Source organism: Cornus florida, unplaced genomic scaffold (assembly GCF_030987335.1).
Source record: "Cornus florida cultivar Cherokee Brave unplaced genomic scaffold, ASM3098733v1 CherokeeBrave_3.0.0_Hap2_Chr01, whole genome shotgun sequence".
Classification (NCBI taxonomy): Eukaryota; Viridiplantae; Streptophyta; class Magnoliopsida; order Cornales; family Cornaceae; genus Cornus; species Cornus florida.
Window position 1 is genome coordinate 103,448,367 of NW_026775571.1, and position 27,039 is coordinate 103,475,405.

Sequence of the window (27,039 nt, forward strand, 5' to 3'; positions counted from 1 at the left end):
CCTGGATTCTGCGCGCCCACACACACACACACAAAGAAAAGGGACCAAACTTTTTCTGACGGCTCAACCACCATTGATGCTCATTGTCAACCACAGTAGCAGAAGCCAAACTTCCATCCAATACTAAGTACCAACTGTAGTTGGCATTCTTTGCTTCTCACCACCAAATTCCCTATGAATTTCTTTTTAGTTTTGACTAATTGATAAAGGAAGTCAAAGGTCAACCTTGATGGGCTAGATGGTGAAAACACTTTATAGAGCTAGGTATGGTACAAACTAAAATTACATTGTTGATACATAGAAATTTCCTTTGGGATTTCTAAAGCCACCATGACAGCACCAGTTTCACAATTCAGACCCTTCTTAGTTCCTGCACTAATTTTGACGCATAATTAAAAAAAAAAAAAAAAACTCCCATATATTGCACAAATGAGTACACGGTTACATTTGATGATCGATTTTTTCTTCTTAATTCAATCACTATTTGTTATTTCAATCACTAATGAATAACGATAATTCTTGATTAGTGATAAATAAGAATAAATCTCTCTCATTTAAAAATATTTAAATTATTTTCGTGTAAAAATTGAAAATTAAATCAAAGTATTGATTTCTTTCAGTTGAACTGTACTATGTTAATAATAAATAGCTTTAAATTAACAAAAATATTGCCATTATGCAATTCCCTTCTGTTGCAAAAGTCAACACGAGTGGTCCAATGCATCCAAAATTGATTAGCAGATTTTGACATGTGGAGAGACTTTCATATATAAATGCTCATTAGAAAGTATTTTAAGCTCAACCAGTTAACATTCTGTCAAGTTTTGTTTCAATTTTAATTTTTATTTTGGCTGAGTTTGACTGTATGAAATTAGAATTTAAATATTAAAATTGAAAAAAAATTTGTTCCATTTTTTAATTTACTTTTCTCAAATTACACTAATTATAATTTTAAAACTTCAACTACATGCGACGGAACATAACTTTTGAGCGTTGGTGTTTAAATTTCCAAATTGAAAACTATGAAAATTATGAATATGCCCCTTTTTAGAGTGTTTGAATTTTTGTAATGCAGTCAAAGTCGTTGCTTCTTTTAGTAATTTTTGGAAGTTGACTTTTTCAGAAAAAATATTTCATAAAATCACCTTTGAAAATGTTTTATGAAGCATAGTGTCATTATCATTTGTTTTGTTTTTCAGATCAAAAATTTTTTTTCAGAAAAAAAAGCTCAACATACAAAATTGAATAGGTGTCAAATGACATCATTAGTTGTAACAATATCTTAAATGTGTTTTGCGTTTTATAAAGTGGAAAGAACAGTCCTCATTCTTCCTTTTCTGATTCATCATCCTTTTATGGTTTATTTCCTTGTGGATCTGTCATCAAGCAAGCGTGTTTAAAAGGCTCAATACTTCACAGATTAATCAAACCAAAAACAAATAACACGGATCAAAAACGTATTTTCCTAACTACCTTTCAAATAAAAAATAATAATAATAAAATTCTCTAACAACATTATTTATAATCTCACTAGTTGAGGAAAGTCTTTGAGTTTGTCTTACTTAAATAAATTTTACTAAAAAATATTAGATATTTATGTACTATATCCCCAACTTGGTGGTCAAGTCAAACCCAAAACAATTTCAAAAAAGTAAATTTTTATTTTTATTATTATTATTTTTACTAGGTATCGGAAAAAACAAAAAAAGAGAAAAAAAAAGTATTTGCTTAACTACCTACTTTCATAAATCTTACCATTAATTATTAGATATTTATGAACACGTGTCACCTCATGGCCTGTTCGGGAAAAAATTATGTTAAAAAAATTATTAGATATTTATGGACCATATGGTCCATTTCAATCATTAATTTTTTTAAAAAAATTTCTTTTGAAAAATATACGAAGTATTACTGAACTTTTATGAGTTCTAGTTGATACTTTTGATTAGATTCACACCATTTGGTAATTTCTCAAATCTTATATTTCATTGTCTATGTTTATTTTTTATTGTTTTTAGGTTTCGTTTATTTCGAATTAAAATATATATTTTTTTAAAATATAAATTTTTTTAAGGTAAAATATTATTTAATTTTTATTTTGTTAGTTTTTGGCAAAAGTCTACGTTGAGGTTAAGGTCGAGTTATCTAAAATTTATGGATAAATTATTTTTGTTAAATTTTAATATTTTTTTTTCTTTATAAATATTTTACAACAAATAAATACCAAAAAAATAAAAAATATTTTTTAAAAAATATTTTACGTTCAAACAAACGAGCCTTAAGTTATTAACAAATGTTTTAAGCTAATTGTTGAGTCGCACTATCAAATCAAACATAATTATAGTTATAACTGAACTCGACAAAAACTTTTTTTAAAAAATTACTTTTTATGTGCCAATAATTGTAAATTGTAGAATAAAAAAAAAAACGATATTTTAAATAGCTTTGGAAGATGAAAGTCTGAAGAAAATGAAAAAAAAAAAAAAAAAAATAGTACAGTAATAAATTATTAGATATTTATTTCGTGCATTGTAGCACGACTCAATCATTAGATATTTATTTCGTGCATTGTAGCACGACTCAATCAGAAATTATGTTTTACGGAGTAGTTGTTTTTGTGTAATCATCTCATTTTAATCGGCTTGTTTGGACTTTTGAATACTCCGTATATCAATTTAGGGGGAATGAAACACGAGGAGAAAAGATAACAAGGATTCAAGGAAGACAGGTCCACCAAGAATCCTCCATACAGAGAAGAGAAGGACGCGTTTGGAGAGAGAGAGAAAGAGAGAGAGGGGGGGAGGAGAGAGAGAAGTTAGTACTAAGAAGACCAGTCCACCACCAAGAATCGCGTACACACACAAGAAAGCGCGTTTTACAGACATTATTACAGTCAAAAGCCAGCCTTAGAAGAACAACCAACAAAGTCCAAAGTCTAACCTCTACCCCACCACACCACAACCAACACCAACACCCCCTCAAAATCAAACAAAACTAGAGACACCCACCTTGTTTTACCATCAGAATGAAGCTCACAACCCACCAAATCCTTCCTCCTTCTCTCTATCCCCAATGAAGGATCGATTCATCTATGGAAGACCCAACAACAACAACAACAACAACAACAACAACAAAGAATCCGATTTCAGATGCTTTGACCACCACTCTCTGCAACTCAATCCAAGCACTGGGTCGAGGTTTTGATGTCACCTCTGATATCAGACTTCTCTACTGCAAAGGGGCTCCTGGGTCTCGCTTAGTTCACCTTGAGGAGGAAACAACCAGGGATCTTGTGGTGTCTGATGCCCTTGTTGTTCCAAATGTCTCTGTTGATATTGACTGCTCTAGTGGGCAGAGTTCCTCTGAGATCATCCCTGTCTGTACCTTTCATGAGGTGAGTTTCTCATCTTTATGTTGTGGTTTGGCGCTCAAAATCATTAATTGGGTACTGTTGTTTGTTCTTCAATCTGGTAGTCTGATGGGTTTGTTGGGATTTTTGTTGATGTGGTTTGGTGCTTAAATCATTAATTTAATTGGGTACTGTTGTTTTGTTCTTCAGTCTGATGGTTTGATGGGCTTGTTGGGATTTTTGTTGATGGGTTTTTGTTTACTGATTTTCATTCTGGTGTAGTGCTCAATTCATCATTTGGGGATGTCTTAGATTTTTTGTTTTGGTTCTGGTCTTATGTTTATATTGGCTTGAATTTTAGGGCTCAAATCATATCTGGTATGTTTTAGTTCTCCTATTCCGATGGCAAATTGGGCTATCCTAGATTTCCTTTTATTCGGTGTTTTAATCTAGCAACCTTTGGGTATGCATATCCCGGAATGAACCGTACCAGAATTTCTTCAATTTTGCAGATTATACAATTCTCTATTGTTACAGATGCAAAGCATCATGAACCTTTGTTTCAGGTCACATATTTTGAAACTCCTATTTAGTCAGCCTTTGCCAACATCCCAATTTATATATCTTTTTTCAGTAAATTCGGGTAGCATTTCTAGTGAAACAAGCATATTGAATGAAATGATTTGTGGTTTGGGTGATTAAGGACTGGAAAAATCACTTGGTTGCTCGAGAGCCATTTTTCATTTTAAAGTCAGATGTGGATTAGGTTTGGCTAACGTGAGAGCTCAAATTAAAGCCCCAACAAATAAATGTGAGAGATATAATAGGTCCATAACCCTAGGCTCTGAGTTGCAATGCCCTTAATCTAGATCCACGGCTTGATTAATTTATAGTTTTTAACTAATTTTTGTATCATAATTAAATTAATGACAATTCAAAAAATGAACTAACTAGCAAGCATATAAATCAATCCATTCATCATAATACTAAGCATATATAAAATTATAAAGTAAAGTGAAGCAAATAATCACACAAGATTTTTCACATGAAAACCATAAAGGGAAAAGCAAGGAACCTAGTCTACGCAGATTGAATCCACTGATGAAAACGAAGTTTATAACTAGGTTAACAGTTATCAAAACCCTAAAAAACTCCTAGTTACCTCCAGACACAGACTGATGTTAAACTCTCCACTGGAGTCTCCAAGTTGTCTACCCCGTGGACAAATCCCCTCCTCAAGTGATTCGCTTTTTTACGAGTGTCCAGTATGTGAAACTCCTTGGTGTTGAAAGCTCTGTAGGTGCAACACAAGTTAATGATCCACCCAAAAGACAAACTCACCAATGTAGATGGAATGATGAATATGAAAGAAACAAAGTTCTAGCAGGGATTTGTTAAAATGCACTTACGACCTGCTCTATACGCTTAGAGATAAGAGTATGTAGCTTGCATAGGTTTTATGAATATAGGTGGTCCTTATATATAGTTTGATGTCCTAAAAGATTATGTTTTAGAAAAGATTCAGTTCTATAGGAAATTGAATTTCACACGGTTTGATTGGTCGAGCCAATTGTCAATCAATCAACACATTGCCTGTAGCCTTCGATTGATTCTTTGAACAATAGAGGTACCTTGTCCTTTTCCAATCTGCATTTTGTTTAAGGAAAGTAGCAAAAACATTTTTTTGCAGTTGACAGGGGTTTTTATGGATACAAAAGATAATATGATGACACCTTAATTGAATGAATGCATGAACATACAAACCCTAATGCTGAGTGCATATTTGACTGTTGGATTTACACTTTTGCCTAGGATTGTATCCTTATCTTCTGAATATGCCCTTAGACAAGAGGTAACCAACTAATTTTAGCTAACTTTTTAAACCTATCTAAAAACAAAACAGACTTAGGCCTATGAAATGAAAATTTCCAACATAAGTCTTATTTGCCTAACGCAATGGTAATGAAGATTTTCCAATTTGGAAAGGCATAACGGTACCCTTTAAGTTATAGGGTAATTAGCAAAATTATTCAAAGTGAAACTTTATTACTTAAGGACATCATTTTCCTAACTAGGTAGAAAATGTTGCGAAATTCTCCACGATCAGACTTTGAGAAAGACCTTTATAAGAACATATGCCCTTTTGAGCATCCGTGGCTTTATTTATAAATGTTCCCTTTGGACAAATTTTAGTTCATTTCATGGAGTCATACTTTTCTGGTAATATGAGTTTCTAAAATCCATCAAAGTTCACTCCTTCTTGGTCTGAGAGTTTGCATTGATCACTTGCTTTGAGGGAGAAATGCTCTTTAAAATTATGCTCTAATTTATCATTACCTCTCTCTTCTTTCTAAAAATGGATCCTTGTCCAAAAATATGTCCTTAGCTGAGAAATCACTAAAATAGGTAGTGAAACTGCACTAGACTGTTGCCCAAGGTTCTTATATAGTGTTAGCGGTGACTCCCCCCCTTCCCTCTCTCCTTATGGGTGAATAGATATTATGGATATTTTCCTCTTGTAACTAAATTTTTGAATATTCAGTAATTATTTTAAGCTTCAGTTAGTTCATTGTGAAGATTGATATCAAACTTCTACTTAATTTTCATTTTCAATCAATCAACTGATAGTCAAGCAATAAACAGAAAGTAAAGTAGAGTAGAGATGACTATTTTTACATGGAAAACTCAAAAGGGAAAAATAATGGGACCTAGTCCAGACAAGCACAATCCACTATTCTTAAAGAGACCACAACCAGATTAACAGTTCCCTCACCCTAGAACCCCTAGTTAACTCTAAACACAGATGATGCCAAACTTTTTCACAAAAGTCTCTAGGCCGTTCATTCTCTCATCAACAGACTTTGCTTCTCACGAATATGCTTCTCCAGTGATTGCTCGCCCTTTATTATTAGAATTGATCAGTTGAATGGAATAGAATCAATGATCTTCTTCTTGATGAAAACTCAATCACACATGATGCTAGTTACAAGGAATCCCTAGCTTGAGTAAAATAGGGATTCTCCTCTTTCACAAGGAATTTCTCTTTCTAGATGCATAAAGACATTCAACTCTCCCCTAGACCCCATATTTATAGACAATATAGGAGTTTTGTATGTTTTAAGTAGTTAAATCCTTGTAAAATTGTACTTTGAGAGAGTTACCAAAGATTCATGTCTGAGAGGTTCGTTTTGAAAATAAATTTTCCTGGAACATCTCGATCTATTGACCATTTGATCAATGTCTTTTGGAAGCTTCTCGATCAACCATTTGATTGATGCACGCTACTTTCCAGTTCAAACCAGTTTTTAAAAAAATGTACAAAACTTTAGATTTGAAAAATGCCTTTTCAAAGCACTTACGAAACATTTTTATGAGCCCAAGATCAAACTAAGTCGATTGAGAATGTGAGATTCACGATGTGTTCATCGCACTTTTATGTCTATCTTGTCTGCAATAGATTTGCTATAACAATACAAGACCCTTTGACACATTACAACACAAGTTTTGAGCGCTCCAACATGTCAGACATATACCTAACAGGCAGAATAATCGTATTCTCTTGCTTGATCAATCATCCTTTTGCATGCATTGTTTGTTTGCATAAATGATTTGGTAGAAGCTCTTTGGATTGGTTGGGAATAGTTGGTGGGTTTTTGCCAAATTTTTTTGTACTTTGCTGTGATCCTTTCAATCTTTTGGGGATTTCGGGGACATTACTACTAGGGATATGTCATGCTAGCTATTGTTTCAACATTTGGACTAAAAGGACTGTAAAAGCTATTGTTAAGGAGAATTGTTTGGGACATTACTAAGATATATATTTCCCTTTGGCTTTAGTGTAGTTAGAAACTCTCAAGTTCCTGTACTTTTATTTTGGGAGATTGTTTTCCTTGAATAGCCTGTTCATTACATATAATCAGGTTCAACTTTGATAGGTGATCTCTTAGTAGTCCAAGGTGGTTAGAAATGAGGAAGAAGTTTTTGGAGATGCTGGGAAAGCAAAGTTTTTGGCTCTATTTAGTAGACCCTGGGGAAGACGTGTAGGTTTCTGTAATGATATTTTGAGGTTTTCTTATTGGTTAGATTTTGAATGCATCTCCTAGTCCATGTAAATACTTATGCTTTCTTTGATAACTACTAGAACCTTCTTTGGTATTCTCTATATTCAAATGGAATCATAATTTAGTTGATGATGGAGAGGATTCTTGTCAAGTAGTGACAGGTCACCTCCTTTATCTGGGTGTTATGTTCTTCCTATAAGTTTTTACTAGGCCTATGGTAGTTTGGCCTTTTTGTAATTTACTCTTGTTGTTATGAAATAAGGATCGAATAGGAGTTTATGAAAAAAAAGAGAAAATTAATGACAAGAAAATAAATAGGCACACACACAAACGAAACAAGGATTTACGTGGTTCAGCTATGCCTACGTCCACGGGGAGAAGACAGAACAATATTTCACTATGGAAATAAAGAGATACAAAGCAAAGTGGCTCACACCCAAAACTCAATTTACAACCACAAGCTCTCACTCTCTAGTCTCTAATTGATATTACAAACTCAATTGATGATTTCGGATATCATTTTATTCGGGAAGTCATATCAGAAGGAATTACTACATTGAAGAAAATTGGCGCAGCTGAAAATCCGGCAGATATGATGACAAAGTCGGCTCTTAAGTTCAAGCATTGCCTGGATTTGGTTGGTATTCTCAATGTTGAAATTGCCCTTAGGGGCGTTGTGGAGAAGACAGTTTGTTTAGTAGAGATACAGTGGCTCATTTGAATTTTTCGCCAAGGTGGAGATTGTTGAATAATGTGGCTCAAAATTGAGGTTACTAAACTTGTACCACTCAACAAGTTTAGTGCATCACCCATTACATCAGCATCTTGATAATCATCTTGTGGGGACCACCAAGCTTTCATCAGTCAAATGAATGTGGATTCAATTACAAGATTTTAGTCTTGCCGTGTTGGACCATTCATGGTGTGTGATCAGCAAGTATATATACGTGGTTAACAAATTGGAAGATGTCAGCAAGCTCAGTGTTTGTAATACTTGATCAGCAAGTATTTTTGGTGACCTATTATGGCTATAAATAGCCTGTGCTCCTCATGGTGTAAGGCATCCGAAATCAACTGAGTGAGTTTGTATCAATGTCAGTTAGAGAGTGAGAGCTTGGGTGTATTTGGGTTTTGGGTGTGAGCCACTTTGTCTTGTATCATTTTATTTCAATAGTGAAATATTCTTCTGTCTTCTCCCCGTGGATATAGGCTTAGCCGAACCACGTAAATCGTTTGTGTGTGTGTGCTATTTTATTTTCTTGTCATTTATTGGATATAGTTGTTGGCAACTTGTCCTTCCCGAACAACATCTTCTTTAGACCTTGCTGAGTCAGCAGAGTCTGCATCTTAATGCGCCAAAGACTGAAGCTAATTTTGCCATCAAATTTCTCAATCTCATATTTTGTCGACATCTCAAAACACTCCCCATAAAAGCTCTGACACTAGTTTGTTATGAAAAAAAGATTGAATAGGAGTTTATGAGAACAAGAGAAAAATAAATGACAAGAAAATAAAATAGCACACGCATAAACGAGACAAGAATTGACGTGGTTCGGTTATACCTACGTCCACGGGGAAAAGACAGAACAATATTTCACTATGGAAATAAAGAGATACAAAACAAAGTGGCTCACACCCAAAACCCAAAAATACTTGCTGATGCTGACGTCTTCAACTTGCTGACCACGCATGTATACTTGCTTATCACACACCATGAATGATCCAACACGGCAAGACTATAAGCTTGTAATTGAATCCACATTCATTTGACTGATGGACGCTTGGTGGTCCCCACAAGATGGTTATCAAGATGCTGATGTAATGGATGATGCACTACACTTGCTGAGTGGTTCAAGTTTGGCAACCTCAATTTTGAGCCACATTATTCAACACTTGTTTTGCTTGCTTGGATCCTTGATGGGTATTCGATGATAAGCTAATTTGAGTTCGTAATTGTTCCAATCTAGCACCTCTTCACCTCTAGAAGTCCACAAACTCATGATAGAGGATCTTTGTGCCGAGGTTATATTTTTCTGGGCTTTGTATTTATGCTCTTCTTTAGTAGTTTGTCTTTTCCTATGCACGTGCGCGCACACACACTTGTTGCAAAGCTTGCAATACATAATTATTATTATTATTATTTTAGATCATCATCATCATCATCGTCATTGCTTTAATCCCATATGAATGGGGTTGACCACATATATTCTCTTTTTTCATTTTTATTTTATTCTTATACAAGCCAACTCTCATATAATATTTAACCTTTTAAAGTCATTTCTAATGATTTTATTTCATGTTAATTTCGCTCATCCTTTATGTCTCCTGCCTTGTTTGCAAATTAAACCCCCTCTTCATACCGGTGTATTTATAGGTTGTCTTTGTACATGTCCATACCACCTAAGTCGACTCTCTCGAATCTTATCACTAATAGGTGTCACACTTAATTTTTCTCTCACCCTTTGGTTTGTAACCTCATCGCTTCTATTCACTCCTATCATCCGCCTTAACATTCTCATTTCTGCTACGTGAATTCGTTGTTCTTGTTTTTTAGCACCCAACACTCTGCACCATGTAAGATAATTGGCCTAATAATTGTCCTATAAAAAATTTCTTGTAGTTTATTTGGTATTCGTTTATCATACAAACTGCCACTAGCTTGTATCCATTTTGCCTGTCCTACACCAATTCTTCTAAATTATGTCACCATCTATATCACCATCCTTTCTATTAATAACCCTAAATATCATAAATGGTCAACTAGGTCAATCCTTACATCATTAATATTTGTCTCTCTACTAAATATTCATTCCATATATTCAATTTTAGTCATACTAACTCTTAATCCTTTTTATCCTAAAGTGTTTCTCCATCTTTCTAGTTTTATTACTAAATTTTCTTTAGCAGTATCCAATAGCATTATGTCATCGGCAAGCAACATGCACCATGGAATGTCCACTTGCAAGTCTTTTGTAATCTCATCTAGAATATTGTGAATAAATATGGACTTAGTGCCCTTGGTGCAATCCTGCATTTACAATAAAATCCCTAGTCTCACTGCATGTAAAGTGCACTCTAGTGTCGGTGTTTTGGTATACATCTTGAATAATCTCGATCATTTCTAGAGGAACTTGTATTCGTTATAAAGCCCACCAAATTACATCTCTTGGCACTCTATCGTATGCCTTTCTAGATCTTTAAAAACCGTATGTATATCTTTTTGTTTACTCTTACATTCATCATCATCATCCTTGCCTGAATCCCATATGAATGGGGTCTTATTAAGTAAATAACTTCCATTATATAGATCGAAATTGGTTTTTAGACACTGCGAATTCCTTCTTAATTATTATTTTTAGTTGAGAAGTATGATGATTTATATTAATATGACTAACTTGCAATACCAAAGCATTTGATATGATGATGAGTTAATTTTACTTGACCTATATGTTCCTATCATTTTAAATTTTACAAAGCTTATGTCTTTGGTAGTGTAATACCCCCTAATTTTGGAACAAGGATTGATCAAGTCCGCGCACAAAATCAAGGGATATCAAAACAATTTAAGTATTTAACAAGCACAGAATACAAAGATGAATAATAAAGAATAAATAAACCGCTGAAGAAAACTAATAAATAAATATTACTTAATGATTCTCCAACAATTACAATTCGGAAATCCCATAACTCAAGGACCCCTTAAAATATTATCCAATAATCCAATACTATTTAAAAGTACACAAGATGAATAGACGAATGACAGTCTCCCAGCTGCGGATCCTCAACCTCGAGACTGGAACCTCTAATAACCTGAAAAATAAATCGTGGGTTAAACCTTACGAGCAAGTTCACTCTACCAGGCCTCTGAAAACCAATAAGCAGATCATCTCTGATCAAAACCAAACCTAATAAAGTTTTAATTTTAATAAAGCACGATATACATGTCTATATATAATTATATATACTATACTAATCACATCCATTAATAGGTTTATTAAATTTCCATACCTATTAAATAATTATTAAAATAATATTCATACCTAGACCAATCTACCATTTCATTTTATAAAAACTCCTTTGACCTTAATCCCATCCTAGTCAGTTGTCTAATCATTTAAACAACAAATTATAATAAAAGAAATACTCTATTTAATCCCAACCCGATAATAATTTAAATTGTTTAAATCACATATCCAAAATCCAAGTTTTGACAAATCATCCACGTCTTCCCCAATATTATTTTATTAATGTAAAATAATACACTAACCAGTAAGTACTAAACTATTCTCATTTAAGAATATCTAACCCTAATCCAATCCATACATACAACAACCATAGATAATATTTTAATCATCTAACACATAACAACGTAATTATGCTTTGGCAAATCAACCATGCCATTGTAAATATTTTTATTTATATATTGGCAATTCAACCATGCCTCCATAAGTATATTTATTTATACATTGGCAATTCAACCATGCCTCCACAGGTATATTTATTCATACATTTAATTAGCAATTCATCCATGCTTTCCATATATGTATTCTATTCATACAAATATTTAGGTAATATATTTAATCATTTGATAATTCATCCATGCCCACACTTTAACCATGAATTAACTTTAAAATTAACAATACGCTAAATCATACATAGCCATCACATGCATATTATACGCATATCATTAATTTAACAACCAGCCTATTAAGATATGCCAAATAAGAATGATAATATTAATCATCTTAAATGATTTATATATATATATACCTACACATATGTTATTTAATGTATATATGTGTTTAACACCTTCTTTAATAATCCTTGATTATTTAAAATCAATATACATACATACATACACATATATATATATATATATACACTTCCTTCCATAACAAATTATTAATTTATTATATGTACACAAATTAGTGCAACTAAATATGTCAGAAATAGTTTCCTTTAAATACTCCATATTGGTTTAAATAGTTTTCCGACACTTTCTCACTAAAACATAAATATCTCCTAGTAGGATGGGAATCTGATAATGAAATTGGTACCATTGGAAAGAAGACGAAAAATCCTTGAATTTGAGCTCAAGAATGACCCAATTTCGATTTAAAATGACTAAGTTATGACCGTTTTAATTTCTAGTGTCGAATTAGGCCAACATAGTTTCCCACGCGCGCCCACGTGCTTACTATGCACTTGCACGCGCTGGATTCAAGCCTCCTTGTGTGCTGGTATTGGCTAAGCTCTTTCAGCTACCGTGAGCTCACCACACTGAATCCATCACTTCCTTTATGCCGCATCCAATGGTCATAAATGAGTGCGCAAATGAACACGCTCACACTAGATTATTTTCTATTAACTATAATAGATCTAAGGTCCAGATCAGCGAGTGCACCATCTTCTCATGGTCTGCAATACACCAAATAATCCCATAGTTGACCAGACTACTTCTATGGTCCAGATACACATGCGCACCAAAGTTTTATGCGCCGCGATGCACCATATCAATTCACATAAGTTTAATTAATCAAATGGCCCTAATTGGCGTATACACCCTATTATCCTACACCGCGCCGCACTGGATCAATTCTTTATTGTGCCGCCGCTCCACATGCGTCAGTTACCTAGTATATATATATATATATATATATATATATATATATATAAAATTATTTTCCTAACAAATAATAGGAAAATAAATCCTAATAAATTCCTAAAAATATCAGAAAAATTCCAGAAAATTACAGAACAATTCTAGAAAATAAAGAAATCATAATTAACTCTCTTAGGTCACAAATCCACCTATAGATTGATTTTAAAATATACATAACACCTATATATATCAATTAAAATCCAATAATCTAAAAATCAAATATAATAGTTTATACTTTTTAATTATTCCGATCTAACCATAATTTTTAAACAAATAAATTTAATTAAAGCCTTGATACTCAAGGTGAAATCCTTATGAGTTCTAAGAGGAAAGTTAGAGAAAACTCGCCTGAAGGTTTCGAAACGAAACCGACGCTTTAAGCTTTAATTATCTCTTCCAATTCCGACGTCCTCCTTTTCAGATCCGACCTCCTCCTTGTCAGCCCTTCTTCTTCCTCTCTCTCTGTCTGTTTTATTTTTCTAACGTGTAAAACCTTTAACCCTAAAGCCTTATGTGTATTTTTATACACCTTAAATTCCAAATCCTATTCCAACTAGTATTATGAATTAAAATAATAATCTTTAAATAATTTATATCTATAAACATATATATATATAAATATATATTCCTTCCATAATTAACTCATTAGTTAATTAAATCATATATACTTATAAATATCAATAAATATATATCTATATATATATCTTTCCATAACAATTATTAATTAATTATATTTATATATAATATATATATATATAAATATAATTGATACAAAAGTGATCATTTAATTAATTAAATAACCACGGACCTTCATTAATTAACCCAATAAGGTTTCATACAAGCCCAAGACCACATCTTTTGGTCCAACTTTCCTTAAGCCCAATCCAATTAATTTAAATAAATAAGATAATTAATTAAATACAGAAATTAAAATAACTAATTACATGAAGCACATAAACAAACAAGAATTTACAACTAAGTCATATAATACCAATAAAATCAACACACCAATAATTCAATCAATAATCAACCACACAAACAATCAATCATCATACATAATCACGAAATATAACTTAATTAAAATAAGATAATTAATCTAGCACTCAATAAAATAAAATAAATCATTGAAAAATAAAATAAAATAATTAATCCTAATTAATAAATCTTTTAAAATTATCGGGGTATTACAGGTAGAGTCGATAAAATTTTGAGTTTATTTCCATGTTTATATAGTTGTTGTGAACAAGATAATCAACTCAATCAAGCAAGCCCGCATTTTCTACTATTCTACCCAAACCATATGCTCTCTTATACCTTGGTGATCTTGTCTTTTCTCACCCCTTCAACTAACATTCTTTTTCAAGTAACATTCTTTTTCACCTTAGTGACCTTACTCTTTTTCTTTTGTTACTAAAAAATCAAATCATCTTTCGTATTAGAAATTTAGAGTGCATGTGTATATAATTGTATATATACTTGATGGATGATTATGTTTTTCCCTTTAGTCAACTGTATACTTAAGTTATCACCAGGTCAAGAGACTCAAGACCCCCTGTCCTCGTACTGCTATATCAATTGGATTTCACATGGCAGAATATTATTTGTAGTGCTGCTTGCTATAAATATCTTTTGGAGGACAACAGACGTTAGAATTTTTTTTTTTTTTGATAAGTAAGAATTTTATAAAAAGTGCTCAAAAGGGGAGTGAATCCCAAAGAAACACAAGGCCACAAAACGCCTCAAGCCTTCAAAGAGGCCAAAAAAATAACAATCTCCTCTACAGAACGAAAATCTCTCCCAGAGACCCAACAAAAAAGAGTGGAAATAATGGAGAACTTAAGCATAGAATTAGGCTTCTCCTTTCTATCGAAATATCTCCGATTCCTCTCAAGCCAAATGCACCACCAAATACAGAGAGGCGTAGCCCTTCAAGCATCTTGAATGAAATCCCCAACTGAGAAACCTCTTCAAGCCTCAATCAATCCTTTAGGGGAATAGGGCATAACCCAAGGGACCCCAAACATCCCAATCATCAAATCCCAACCGTCTCTAGCCATTCTATAATGCAATAAAAGATGATCAATTGACTCCTCATCGCACATGCACAAGTAACAATGATTGACAACCACCTGAGTCCTCTTCAAATGGGTTAAAATCCTACCCAAGACAGAAGTCCAAGCAAAGAAAACCACCTTAAAGGGAGCCTTGGAACGCCAAATAGACTTCTAAGGGAAAGGTTCACCATCACCAACTGTAAGACACCTGAAAAAAGACCTCACCTTAAACCGACCCTGAGAGTTATGATTCCAGAGCCAACAATCAGAATCCCCATGAGAAATCACCTGACGATACAATAACTCCAAAAAACGAGTGACCTCCTCAATCTCCCAATCCCCTAATTGCCTCCTAAACTGAACATCCCAAGTTATTCTTCCATTATTAAGATGATAATAGTCAACCACCAAGGCCTGTCTATTAGAAGCAATCCTGCAAAGCCGTGGAAAAGAAAGAGCAAGGGGAAGCTCCCCACATCAAAGGTCCTCCCAAAATCTGATCCTCCTACCATCCGTGATCCGAAAACGAATATGTTTGCGAAAAGCGTCTCACCCTTTTCGAATGCAAGTCCAAACCCTTACCCCCCTAGGACCACGCACCTCAAGAGAACTCCAACCACCACTGCTCTCCCCAAATTTGCTAGCAATAACTCTCCTCTAAAACCACTGCCTCTCGACCCCAAATCTCCAAAGCCATTTTCCAAGAAGAGTCTTATTAAAAGACAACAGACGTTAGAAATTATTGTGAATCATAGAACACATCATTCTTCCTTGATTTTGGGGACTTCATAGTTTGATGGCCTTCATTTTAGTCTGTTGATGTTTTGAGTTTGTAGCCAATAGGTGAACTTTAGTTGGAAGCTTAAGAATGTATTACGATTTGTTGATTAATGCAAAATGCAGTAGAAGGAAGAAAATGTGGTACCTTACAACTAATTGGGTTTGGCATGATGAGTTTTTTAATGTCAGGGTTTCTTTTATTTTCCTATTCTGTTCAACCACATCAAGCATTAGAAATTCTCACACTCACCATGAGTGAAATTTTCTGGTCCATTAATGTTAAAGCTCCCCAGAACCAAATCACATGGATGGACTTGGAACCCTTTTTTCTTGGTTCAGGTAAGTACTCCCACACACATTGCCCGTGCTAGGACTCCAACCCCTCCCCTCCTCTTTGAGAGTAGGGAGTTTTACCATTGGGCTAATAGCCCATTGGTGGATGGACTCCGAACAATTAGATGGTGATGATAATTAAAGGTCCAATTTAGTTTGTTGTAGACTTCTTCATGGTTTCATTTTTTAACTTGTTTTTTTCTATAATCAGGCCATTGTCATTATATATCTTACATTAGTAATTATTATTTTTTCCTCCTTGATTGAATAATATGTCCACCTTTTTATTTTGAAATATTGTCTCCGCATCCATTTGCTTTGGCTTATTTTCTCCTGATTAAAGGAGGATTCCCTTCATTGAATATATTTTTAACGATTGATAAATGTTTAACGGGATGCCTTTGGTACATGAAATTCCAGATGTCAAAATACTTCAATACGAAGTCGAATATATCAGGACATATTCCACTCGGTAGCTTTAATGCCATGTTCAATTTCACTGGCTCCTGGCAACTTGATGCAGCAGCTACAAAAACGCTTGCGATGATTGGACATGTCATCCCCTTATTTACTGTTGAATTAGCAAAACTAGATTTAGTCTTGCAAGAAGAAATCAAGCATGCTATTCCATACTCTTGGGATCCTGCATCCTTAGCAAGGTAAACAATTATTCAGACCATCTCTGCATTATTGTACTTTACTAGATTGTCATTCTGGCTATATAATGCACACAGAGACGTATATGTGTTTGTGTGTGTGTAAGATATTTGTAATGTATTATGTATGGATTTCTATAAGTTAAGTAATTATCTACTTTACACTGTAACTCTGTCTCTATTTGAAGGACCCGTGTATACTGTTTTCTTTTTCCTATTTGAGACTGACTCACCCACTATGCCCCTACGGGGACTTGAACCCTCGACCTTGTACTTTGGAAGGTGAGAAAGTACCACTAGGCTACAGCCCTTGGTGTGTACTACATTTTAAAAAAGAAATGTGGCTGCATTTAATCCTTGTCTAACCAAATAGTGCGTTTTGAAGGCCGAGTTGCTGCCTTTTTTCCTTCTTGTGATCTTTGCGGTGCTTAATTGAGTTGTGGATCTTAATCTCTATAGACTTGTGCTCCTCTCCATGTATGCACTTTGAAACTCTTGCGACCGTCTGTCAAAAGCCAACCTTGTTATGCACTAGGAGAATAGGCATTGCCTGTATCTTCTGCAATTGTGGGCAATTCCTGGAATTACCAATTGCAGGGCTGCAGTTTGGACAAAATCACTAACCACTTTTGAAAAGGAGAGAGCTTGACAGTTCCAGAGCACAGAGTCTGGCATGATGCTCAGATTAGCATTTTAAACACTTACGACTGATAATCCTTTATGTATATATATATATATATATATATATAATATAAGTATTACGACTGGTAATCCTAGAGGATGCGTCTCTGATAGGATGTCCATCATTTAAAGAGCACAGCAGCATCTGGTTTCTGACTGGAAATATCCTGTTTTCAGCTTTATTGAAAATTATGGCACCCATATTGTTACCTCCGCAACAATTGGTGGAAGAGATGTAATTTATATCAGGCAGCATCAGTCATCTCCTTTGTCAGCGTCAGACATTGAGAACTATGCCAAAGACATAGGAGATCAAAGATTCTCAGACTTGAAAAGCCAGACGAGTGCTGGCCTCTTCAAATACAAGGATAAGGTTTGTGCAGCATCATTTCCAAGTTTAGTTCAAAACATGAAGTCTTGTTTACAATGTATCCCCATGTCTAGAAAATATTGGACCAATTAGTCTCTTCTTTATTCAATCCTGGAAATCTCATGGAATCATACCTCCTTGTTTTATCAATTTGGGGGGAAGCATATTCCTTTGTGATGCACAATCCATGTCCTTACAACAAATTTGTGTGATAACTGTTGAACGATCATTAAAAAATTGGCTCTTGCTGCAGGATGTTACAGTTATTTTCAGAAGAAGAGGGGGTGATGATCTTGAGCAAAGTCATGCCAGGTGGGCAGAGACTGTACAAACGGCGCCAGATGTGATAAATATGACATTTACTCCTATTGTTTCTTTGCTTCAAGGGGTTCCTGGAATAAAGCATTTGGCTCGTGCTATTGACTTATACTTGGAATGTAAGATCTTGGGTTATTCTTTAGTTTGGAACATGGTATCAGTTCTAATGTGGTCAAGGATTGCCAGAAAATGTAGGCTAGCAGTGATATGAATTAATTTTTAGTGCTATTGTAGAGTTGAAGAAGGGTTTGAAACTATCTCGACGAGTTTCCAAGTCTGCCCCTGCTTCAAAGATATAATTATTTTTAAAAGGAGAAGTGTTGGGTATAAAATTATTAGAAAAGCTTGTCAGGCCTTATTTTTCTTAACTTTTCTTTTGTATATTGAGCTTCTACATTAATATCAATTAACTCTAATATATGCCACTTTGAGACTACCACCATAATTATATCCATGACTAGAATCACTGCTACCTTAAAAGTTTGAGGGAAGAAGATATACTGTTTATGAAGTTTAATTGAACCCCTATTTATCTATTAGAAAGTTACATTCAAGGGCATTGCAAACCATACTCTACATTTTTTACTGATTTAGAAGTTATTTTTGGCCTAGAGACGGTATTCTTTGCTTTGATCATCTTCTTGATACTTTGTTTTGTAATTGTGAAGAGTAAATGAGAAGCTCTAAACTGTGAGATGAATTTAAGCTTTAAACGGCAATCATGTTGTTGACTTGTTAGGGAACATGTGTTGTTCATGTTGTTTTAAATACATAGTATATGTCTCTCTAATGATCCTCTCTTTGGTTCTTAATAAAATCTTTTGTTGTTTTGATCAGACAAGCCACCTATTGAGGATTTACAATATTTCTTAGAGTTTCAAATTGCTCGAGTTTGGGCTCCAGAACAGAATAACCTTCAAAGAAAGGAGCCCGTATGTCCATCCCTCCAGTTCAGTTTGATGGGTCCTAAGCTTTATATAAGTCCAGACCAGGTATTAGGTGTATTTATTTATTTTTCTTAATTTTTCTAGGCTAAGCTCTGACCAGTTTGGAAATACTTGATGTTTGTTCTTTCACTCACTCGAGTGCTGCCATGATGTTGCAGGTAATTGTTGGTCGTAAGCCAGTCACTGGACTTAGACTCGGCCTTGAAGGAAGCAAGCACAACCGACTTGCTATCCATTTGCAGCACCTGGCGTCTCTTCCAAAAATCCTTCAGCCCCACTGGGACTCGCACATGGCCATAGGTGCACCCAAGTGGCAAGGTCCTGAGGAGCAGGACAGCCGATGGTTTGAACCCATCAAGTGGAAGAACTTCTCCCACGTGAGCACTGCACCGATAGAGCACACTGAGACATGCATTGGAGATCTCTCTGGAGTTCACATTGTCACGGGGGCTCAGCTTGGTGTTTGGGACTTCGGTGCTAAAAGTGTGTTGCATCTCAAGCTTCTCTTCTCCAAAGTACCCGGATGCACAATAAGGCGCTCTGTATGGGACCACAGCCCGTCCAACATGTCTGCACAAAGGCATGATGGTGCTTCTGCATCGCTTTTAAACGACAGAACCGAGGACAAAAAGGGGGATGGTTCAGGCCATACCGGGAAACTGGCGAAAATCGTGGACAAGACCGAAATGTCGAAGGGGCCTCAAGATATTCCGGGCCACTGGTTGGTTACGGGGGCTAAGCTTGGGGTAGACAAGGGAAAGATTATGCTACGCATAAAATACTCCTTATTGAACTATTGATAGATCAACTCTGTTGTTGTTGTTTTACCCCTCTACTAGAAAGCATAGTTAAGCATTCTTTGCACAGGCCACATTTTCTTTGTTGTTGTGTCTCTTCTGTACATTGTGTTCATTATTTTCTCTATTGTTTTTTGTTTCTTTATATATTTTTTTTGTTCTATTTAGTTGATAACAGATTATAGTTCATTGCAGCTCTTCTCTTCTGGATTTTGATTAAAATTTTGTTTTTGAAGGACAAGCATCTGTTAAATAATGAAGTATTTGACTTGTTCAAATTTAAATGTAGTGATTTTTTGATATTTTCATCTTCTTTATGTAAAAGATGGTTAATATTTGCTGAATGGTGAATTTGTAGCCTTAGTTGGAGTATGTTTCAAGATCTTGAAGCAGTGGAAGGAATAAGAAAGACAAAAAATAAAACAAAGTTACCGCCAGCCCTAGAATCCACTGAGGATTCTTATTCTTGATGACAATATGAATTTATTTATTTACTTTTAGAATGAACATCGACGTAACATAATATATTTTTGTTGTGATACGAAAATCACCAGTTCAAAATGACAAATAGCCTTTCTACTAGGTAAGATGGTATGTATTTGATCCTTCATTGATTCTGTTGTAACGAAGGTCTATAGACTTTTTAAGTTAGGAAACTTAAAATATAAAATGCTATGATAGGTACAGAGAAAACTTGAAATATAAAATGCTATGATATTGATCCTTTTGTAATGGAAGGTGGTATAAAAATTACCGATTCAAAATGGAAAATAGCATTTTTATTAGGTAAAGTTGTATGTATTTGTAATTTTTATAATTTGATTCTTTTGTAATGGAAGTCTCGTGCATTGAGCTAGTCTTTTTTATTTTATTTTAATTTTTTAAATTGTTAAGAAACTTGAAATATAAAATGATATGATAGTATTGTGCACACCAAAGTCTCTTGCAATGTATTAGTGTTTTGTTTTTTTAACAAGACAAACAATCTATTATTATTCAATTTCAACTAACTGCAAGTTTAGAAAGCAACTTAAAAAGACAATGAAACACCTACTTACAAAAGTTAGCAATACAAGAAAATTGGGGAAAAAAAAAAAAAAAATCTACTTACAAAAGTTACTTTTTACAATATAATTAATAAATAATATGGTAAGAAATAATGGATTGGTGCAATTTTTTAATTTATGTGCAACGTATAAAAAATAAGATAAAATAAAATAAAATATAAAATAAATCACGCACTATTACCCATTTACCCTACTGGCTCTTCTTTTCTTATTTAGCAATACAAGTGTCACTACATATTCACCATCTGGCAACAGGACACAGCAATATCAGCCACCTCAACTCTCATGCATGTGTACGTGGGACCTTGTGATAGTCCACCATCAGAACATCTCATATATATATATACACAAAGCTCCTATATTCTCAACCTCCCCTTATCACAGAGCTTCAACAAGAAGATCAATATAGTTGTAGCTTTACAAAAAAAAGGAGACGAAGTGTTTTTGATGGCTTCAAAGAGAGGAAATGAAGCGGACGGCGGCGAGAAGATACCGCCGGGAAAGCCGATGTCGATGGAACAGCACATGCTGGACAAAGGGGCTCAGATGTTGCAGTCCCTGAAGCCTGTGAAGCAGATTAGCCAGCATGTGTGCACCTTTGCTAAGTATAGCCATGAAATGACTCGCCAGATCCAGACTCACCACTATGTCACTCGCCTCAACCAGGACTTCCTTCAGTGCGCCGTCTATGATTCCGACGACTCAACCAGCAGACTCATTGGTAAATCATCACTCTCACTCTATATATATGTGTATATAAATATATATTTATATATTATGGTGGTGTTAATTGGTAATTTTGTATAGGGGTGGAGTATATTGTGTCGGAAGAAATATTTGAGACTTTGCCACCTGAGGAGCAGAAGCTTTGGCACTCTCATGCTTATGAGGTTAATTCAATTGGCTCTCCTTTGCATGATGATTAATGTCTAATTATTATTTATTTATTTATTTTTCAAAGTTCAAGCAAATACATGTACGTATACCCTCACTATATTTTATGTGAGGCGCGCTCCAACAGTACTAGCTCTAGCTCAATCTTGTACCATCTGAACTAATGCTCATTAAATAATTGGTGTAAATTTTGATGAATAACTTGACTGTTTTTTGAAAAATTAAACAATTAATTAATATATACAATTTGATGAAAATATATATTGGATGGTCCAGATCAAATCAGGGCTCTGGGTGACTCCCCGAGTCCCAGAGATGGTTGTGAGGCCCGAGCTCGAAAATATTGCTAAAACTTATGGCAAATTCTGGTGCACTTGGCAAACTGACAGAGGTAAATCTCATAACTAAAGCTGTTGCTAGAGAGAGTAACTTTTAATATTTAAATTCTTCAACACGCCTCCTCACTCGTCTCCTTTTTCTCCCTTTTCATGTTTCAATTTTAATTTATAAAGATCGATGATGAGCGATGATATATTTAATAGCTAAGTTTAAGTTAGTTGTCTTCTTTTTCTCCCTTTTCATGTTTCAATTTTAATTTATAAAGATCGATGATGAGCTGATGATATATTTAATAGCTAAGTTTAAGTTAGTTGTGAGAGGAGGTGTAACTTTAATATTTAAATTTTGTAAATTTTTTGAGAATTTTGTGAATGTCTCTCACCTGTTTGAGTCGGTATGAGAATTGCCCTTTATAGTCGGCTAAAATTATATTTATTTTCTAAATTTTATCCAAATTAATATCTTGTGCTGGATATATCAAATTACTTGAGAGAATTATTTGCATATAATATCTATCATATAAGGGTAGTTACATCATGAAAAAATAGAATATCTTCCTAGGTATAAAAATGCTCAAATCTCAATCTCATCGTCCTTTTACGGTTATACCGCTAATTTCTCTCACACTTTGTTTTTATTTATTTTTTTTGTTTTTAAATTTTATTTATTTTATTTTTTTTTTTTGTAATTTTGAAATTACAATGGACACATGAACGTATACAATGAAGGCATAGACGCTTGCAAATTTAGCATTGACGGTTGTGGTTAATACTGATGCGGATATGTATGTGTGTGTATATATATATATAGGTGACAGGCTTCCTGTGGGTGAACCAGCACTGATGATGTCCCCACAAGCTGTGAACTTGGGCATGGTGACACCAGAGATAGTTCAGAGGAGGGATAACAAGTACAACATATCAACTAATGCGCTCAAGAATTCAAGAATGGAGATCGCCGAGCCAGAGTGGATAAATCCCCTGGCTGACTACTGGAAACAGCACCAGAAGGGCTTTGCTATCTGTGTTGAGACGACAGAGATGAAGCTCCGACCAGGGGTAACCTTCCCCTGAAGATTTGGTTAGGTATATGGCAACTATGGTCTTTTGAGCTCTGCATTTATACATATACTTCAAGTTCATTTTGGGTGTATAATTAGTAGAAGTGTTCAGTAAGTAGTTTATGTTGTGCATGTGTGTGCTGAAACTGTGCTGTTAATTTTCTGCTACTCTGTCTTTTGTGTTAATTTTGTTCAGTAAGTAGTTTATGTGTTGTGCATGTGTGTTCTGAAACTGTGCATGTAATATATAAATTATAATATCTTGAGTAATGTATATTGTATACACATGCATATTTGAATCTCACATATGCATGACCATAACTTTTGTTGCTGATAAAGGGATACATTTGACACAATTTCATTTCCACTGTTTCAATGTCGAGTTTAAAGAAAATTTGTCAGTAATTTCAGCATGATTTTCTCTTAATTGGATGACAGGTTGCTTAATTTGACAATTGATATTATTATTGTTTTTTTTTTTTTTCATCCGAAGTATTTGCAGTTTTTGCCTAACTTTTTGGAATCAGTATTGAAATTGGACTAAGTTGAGTTTGTAGGGATTGAATGAGAGAGAGATTAGCTAGAATTTCAACTGATTGTTATTCAAATAGAATAATACAATTGAAGTTTACAAAGTCCTTTTAGTTGTTGATTCAATTATTTGGGAAAATTTGTAGCAAGATAAGTGGGATTAATACCAATATAATAATAATAATAATAATAATAATAATAATAATAGGCAAGCTTGAATGTAAGTTTGAGAGCTAAATATAGCCCAGGAGTTTGGCGGGTTAAGGCCCAAGAATAGAGGTTAAGTTTGGTGGGTTGGGCTTATCAATTATTTACCAAAAAGAAAAATGGTAGGGAGAAAAGAAATGAGAGGAAAGAATAGGGAGAAAAGAAAGGTGAGGAAAGAATAGTAAATTATGTTTGGAGAAAGAAATGAAAAGAAAAAAATATTTTTATGAATTTATCACAATATTTTTTTTTGGTATAGATTTTATTTTTATAAAAACAAATTTGATATTAACAATGTTCGTATTTTTTCAAATCTTTTTAATTCTTTTTCGTTTTAAAATTTTATACCAAACAAAAAAATTATATCACTCCATTTTATTTTCCTTTCATTTCTTTCCTATGGCTGGATTGGATTTATTACTTTTGTGTTGTTAATTGCGTCATTAAAAATAATAATTTTATTACTTTCTTTGTAGTTCATCGTTTTTAGGATTAAAACTAATTGCATTACAAATATTTACTTAATCTCATACTACTATATATATATATATATACACACACACTTTTACCATCCCAACTATAAAAGACTGTTATTTGAAAATATACATTTTTATAACTGATTTTTTCAGAAAACAGTTTTTAAAAAACTGAATCAAGTATAATTTTTTATACAATTTTTCAATTTTTAGTTTTCTGAGAACAAAAATTATTTCTATAATTATAAACCAAGCAAACTTAACTTTTTATGCTCAATTTTAATATATTTTTTTTATTATATTGATAAGAGTGAATTTTTAAATTTATTCTTATAAAAGAAAGAATACTCCGAAATTAGTGCATATATTTAATAAAATAAATATTAAAATGATAGTTTAGGAATATTATAAAAAGTAGTATATTCATTTTAAGAATGACACATGTATTTTGGGAGGTTCCAAATAAATAAATAAATAGAAAATTATTTTAAAACAAAAAGAATATATTATTTTCCTTAACCATGTAAATGTGTTTTAAAATTTGTAAACACGAAATGCGTAAAAAGCAGGCAATATCTATAAAGACATGTTGTGAAAAGTGGTTCAAGCTCACAAGGATCCAGATTATCTTCAAAAGAGAGTTAGATAATACTTGTATCCACCAATCGAGAAGGTTGAAAATCCATTATGGACCACATTAATTAGGCGTGTGAAAATTATTTACTAAAAGAAAAACATCACTACACTATACTTGATTCATACGACTCACATTAAAATGGTAACCAATATGTATGATCAAATTATTCTAAAAGTGAGTTTCATGTTTTTCTTGGTATAAATGATGAAAAATGGATGATCGATGATAAGAAAGAAAACGTCAATAGAGAAGAAGAAAAAAAATGTGTTCTATGACCTTTTTTTTTTTTTGGTGGGTTGAATGTGATAAAAAATTAGCGTATTGAAAAATAAGCTAAATGTGATAAAAAAAAAAAAAAAAAAAAAAAAGCAATCTTCTGGTTGCTTTTCCCCTGTAGTTAGTTAGTTGGCAACTTGGGCTATATGCATTCCAAGTTGGGAGAGACACTAAAACAACTGGGATATATATATATATATATATATATGGATAATACTTAGCTACTCACCCATCGTGTGTTCCAATGATAATATATTATATTAGCTTTAATAACCAAATAAGCCACGTTCTCTATATTATCTCAGATCAACCATTGAATAATTTTTTTATTAAAGCTGATGTAGTATGTTGTTATTGGAACACATGAGGGGTGAACAGGGTGAAGCTACTCACCGGTGAGTAGCTAAGCATTATCCTATATATATATATGCATTTAAATATAAGTCGAACACTACATGAATGAATTTGATTGGAAAATAGACTACAAAAGATAGTATTTTTAAATGTACGAATTTGACAAGAAAGGACAGAGTTGTAATCTAATCTTTTGTAAAACCCTTTTACAACCTTTTTGCCTTGACAGAGAGCGTGCGAGAGAGAGAGAGAGAGAGAGAGAGAGAGTGAGAGTGTTCTAACATATTAGAGTTCGTTGGTGTTTGCACCATAAAAATAAATTTTTTAATTTAGACATGGTGTTGTTTGATTGGAAGAGAAGATATGTGCCGTGTCATTAAATAGGACTCCTATATAAAATTGGAGTTTAAAGTCAATAAATTGCCTACATCAATTTTATTCCACAAATACGATTTATTTGGATAAATTTAAGACAAAATGCAAAAGGTGGATAAGATTAACACAAGAGTAGTTTTTATAATTCAAATGATGATGGAAAAGATTAAGACAAGGGTAGTTTTTATAATTCAAATGATATTTGAATTTAAAAAGAAAACTATTGCTACAAGGTTTCTCTATAAATAGAGATAGGAGGAGTCTGTGCAAAAGGTCCTCAACCAACACAACGCATTTTCTTACAATGTAGTATTTTCTTTATCGATGTTTATCATTCTCTGCAATTTCATACAGTTCTTTAATTGTATTTTACTTCTGTTCATAAGTGTAGCCTCTAGTGTTAAAATTTCACTTCTTGTACTCTGTAAAAGAATTTTACTTATGAAATAAAAGTCGACGCTAGGCATTAGTCCCCTCTACTTTTATTTTCTAAGTCTCTTAGAATAGATGAATGCTTGTGTAATTTGTTTTACTCTCTTCATCCATTCTACTTATAGTGTTGAAAGTCCTCTTTATTGAGGCGTTGAAGAACCTGAAGGAAGGGGTTATCATTGCCTTCCAACAATCACCTAATTCACTAAGGGCCGATTTAATATTCGGTCAGCACCAATGATAGTTTGGTTATCCAACCCCTTGGGTCGAAAGACTCTAGCACGCCCCTAAAAAAAAAGAGCCAAACAATTTGGCACGCCTGGTGGGACACCGAAAGTGTCTAAATCTATGCCATTTACTCAGTCTCAGTTGCAAAATTTGCC

The 27,039-nt window shown here is 33.6% G+C and overlaps 2 protein-coding genes across 2 annotated transcripts; both read left to right on the plus strand.

Moving 5' to 3' along the window:
* The first annotated feature begins 2,814 nt into the window (after positions 1-2,814).
* On the plus strand, positions 2,815-20,310 carry LOC132310641 (MACPF domain-containing protein CAD1). The gene is made up of 6 exons (XM_059808699.1): positions 2,815-3,394; positions 16,660-16,898; positions 17,754-17,949; positions 18,200-18,383; positions 19,102-19,256; positions 19,370-20,310. The coding sequence occupies exons 1-6, from the start codon at positions 3,092-3,094 to the stop codon at positions 20,009-20,011; spliced, it is 1,719 nt and encodes a 572-aa protein (XP_059664682.1). The 5' UTR covers positions 2,815-3,091; the 3' UTR covers positions 20,012-20,310.
* A 1,245-nt stretch (positions 20,311-21,555) lies between these two features.
* On the plus strand, positions 21,556-23,381 carry LOC132312287 (oil body-associated protein 2C-like). The gene is made up of 4 exons (XM_059810632.1): positions 21,556-21,796; positions 21,883-21,965; positions 22,246-22,360; positions 23,119-23,381. The coding sequence occupies exons 1-4, from the start codon at positions 21,583-21,585 to the stop codon at positions 23,379-23,381; spliced, it is 675 nt and encodes a 224-aa protein (XP_059666615.1). The 5' UTR covers positions 21,556-21,582.
* Positions 23,382-27,039: the final 3,658 nt, after the last annotated feature.

Bases quoted from the DNA above. Each gene is read 5' to 3' on its own strand.
- LOC132310641 (XM_059808699.1), top strand. From the start codon at position 3,092: ATGGAAGACCCAACAACAACAACAACAACAACAACAACAACAAAGAAT. The intron at 18,384-19,101 runs GTAAGATCTTGG...TGTTTTGATCAG, and splicing joins TATTGACTTATACTTGGAAT to ACAAGCCACCTATTGAGGAT. The intron at 19,257-19,369 runs GTATTAGGTGTA...ATGATGTTGCAG, and splicing joins TTTATATAAGTCCAGACCAG to GTAATTGTTGGTCGTAAGCC.
- LOC132312287 (XM_059810632.1), top strand. From the start codon at position 21,583: ATGTCGATGGAACAGCACATGCTGGACAAAGGGGCTCAGATGTTGCAG. The intron at 21,797-21,882 runs GTAAATCATCAC...AATTTTGTATAG, and splicing joins CTCAACCAGCAGACTCATTG to GGGTGGAGTATATTGTGTCG. The intron at 21,966-22,245 runs GTTAATTCAATT...TGGATGGTCCAG, and splicing joins GGCACTCTCATGCTTATGAG to ATCAAATCAGGGCTCTGGGT.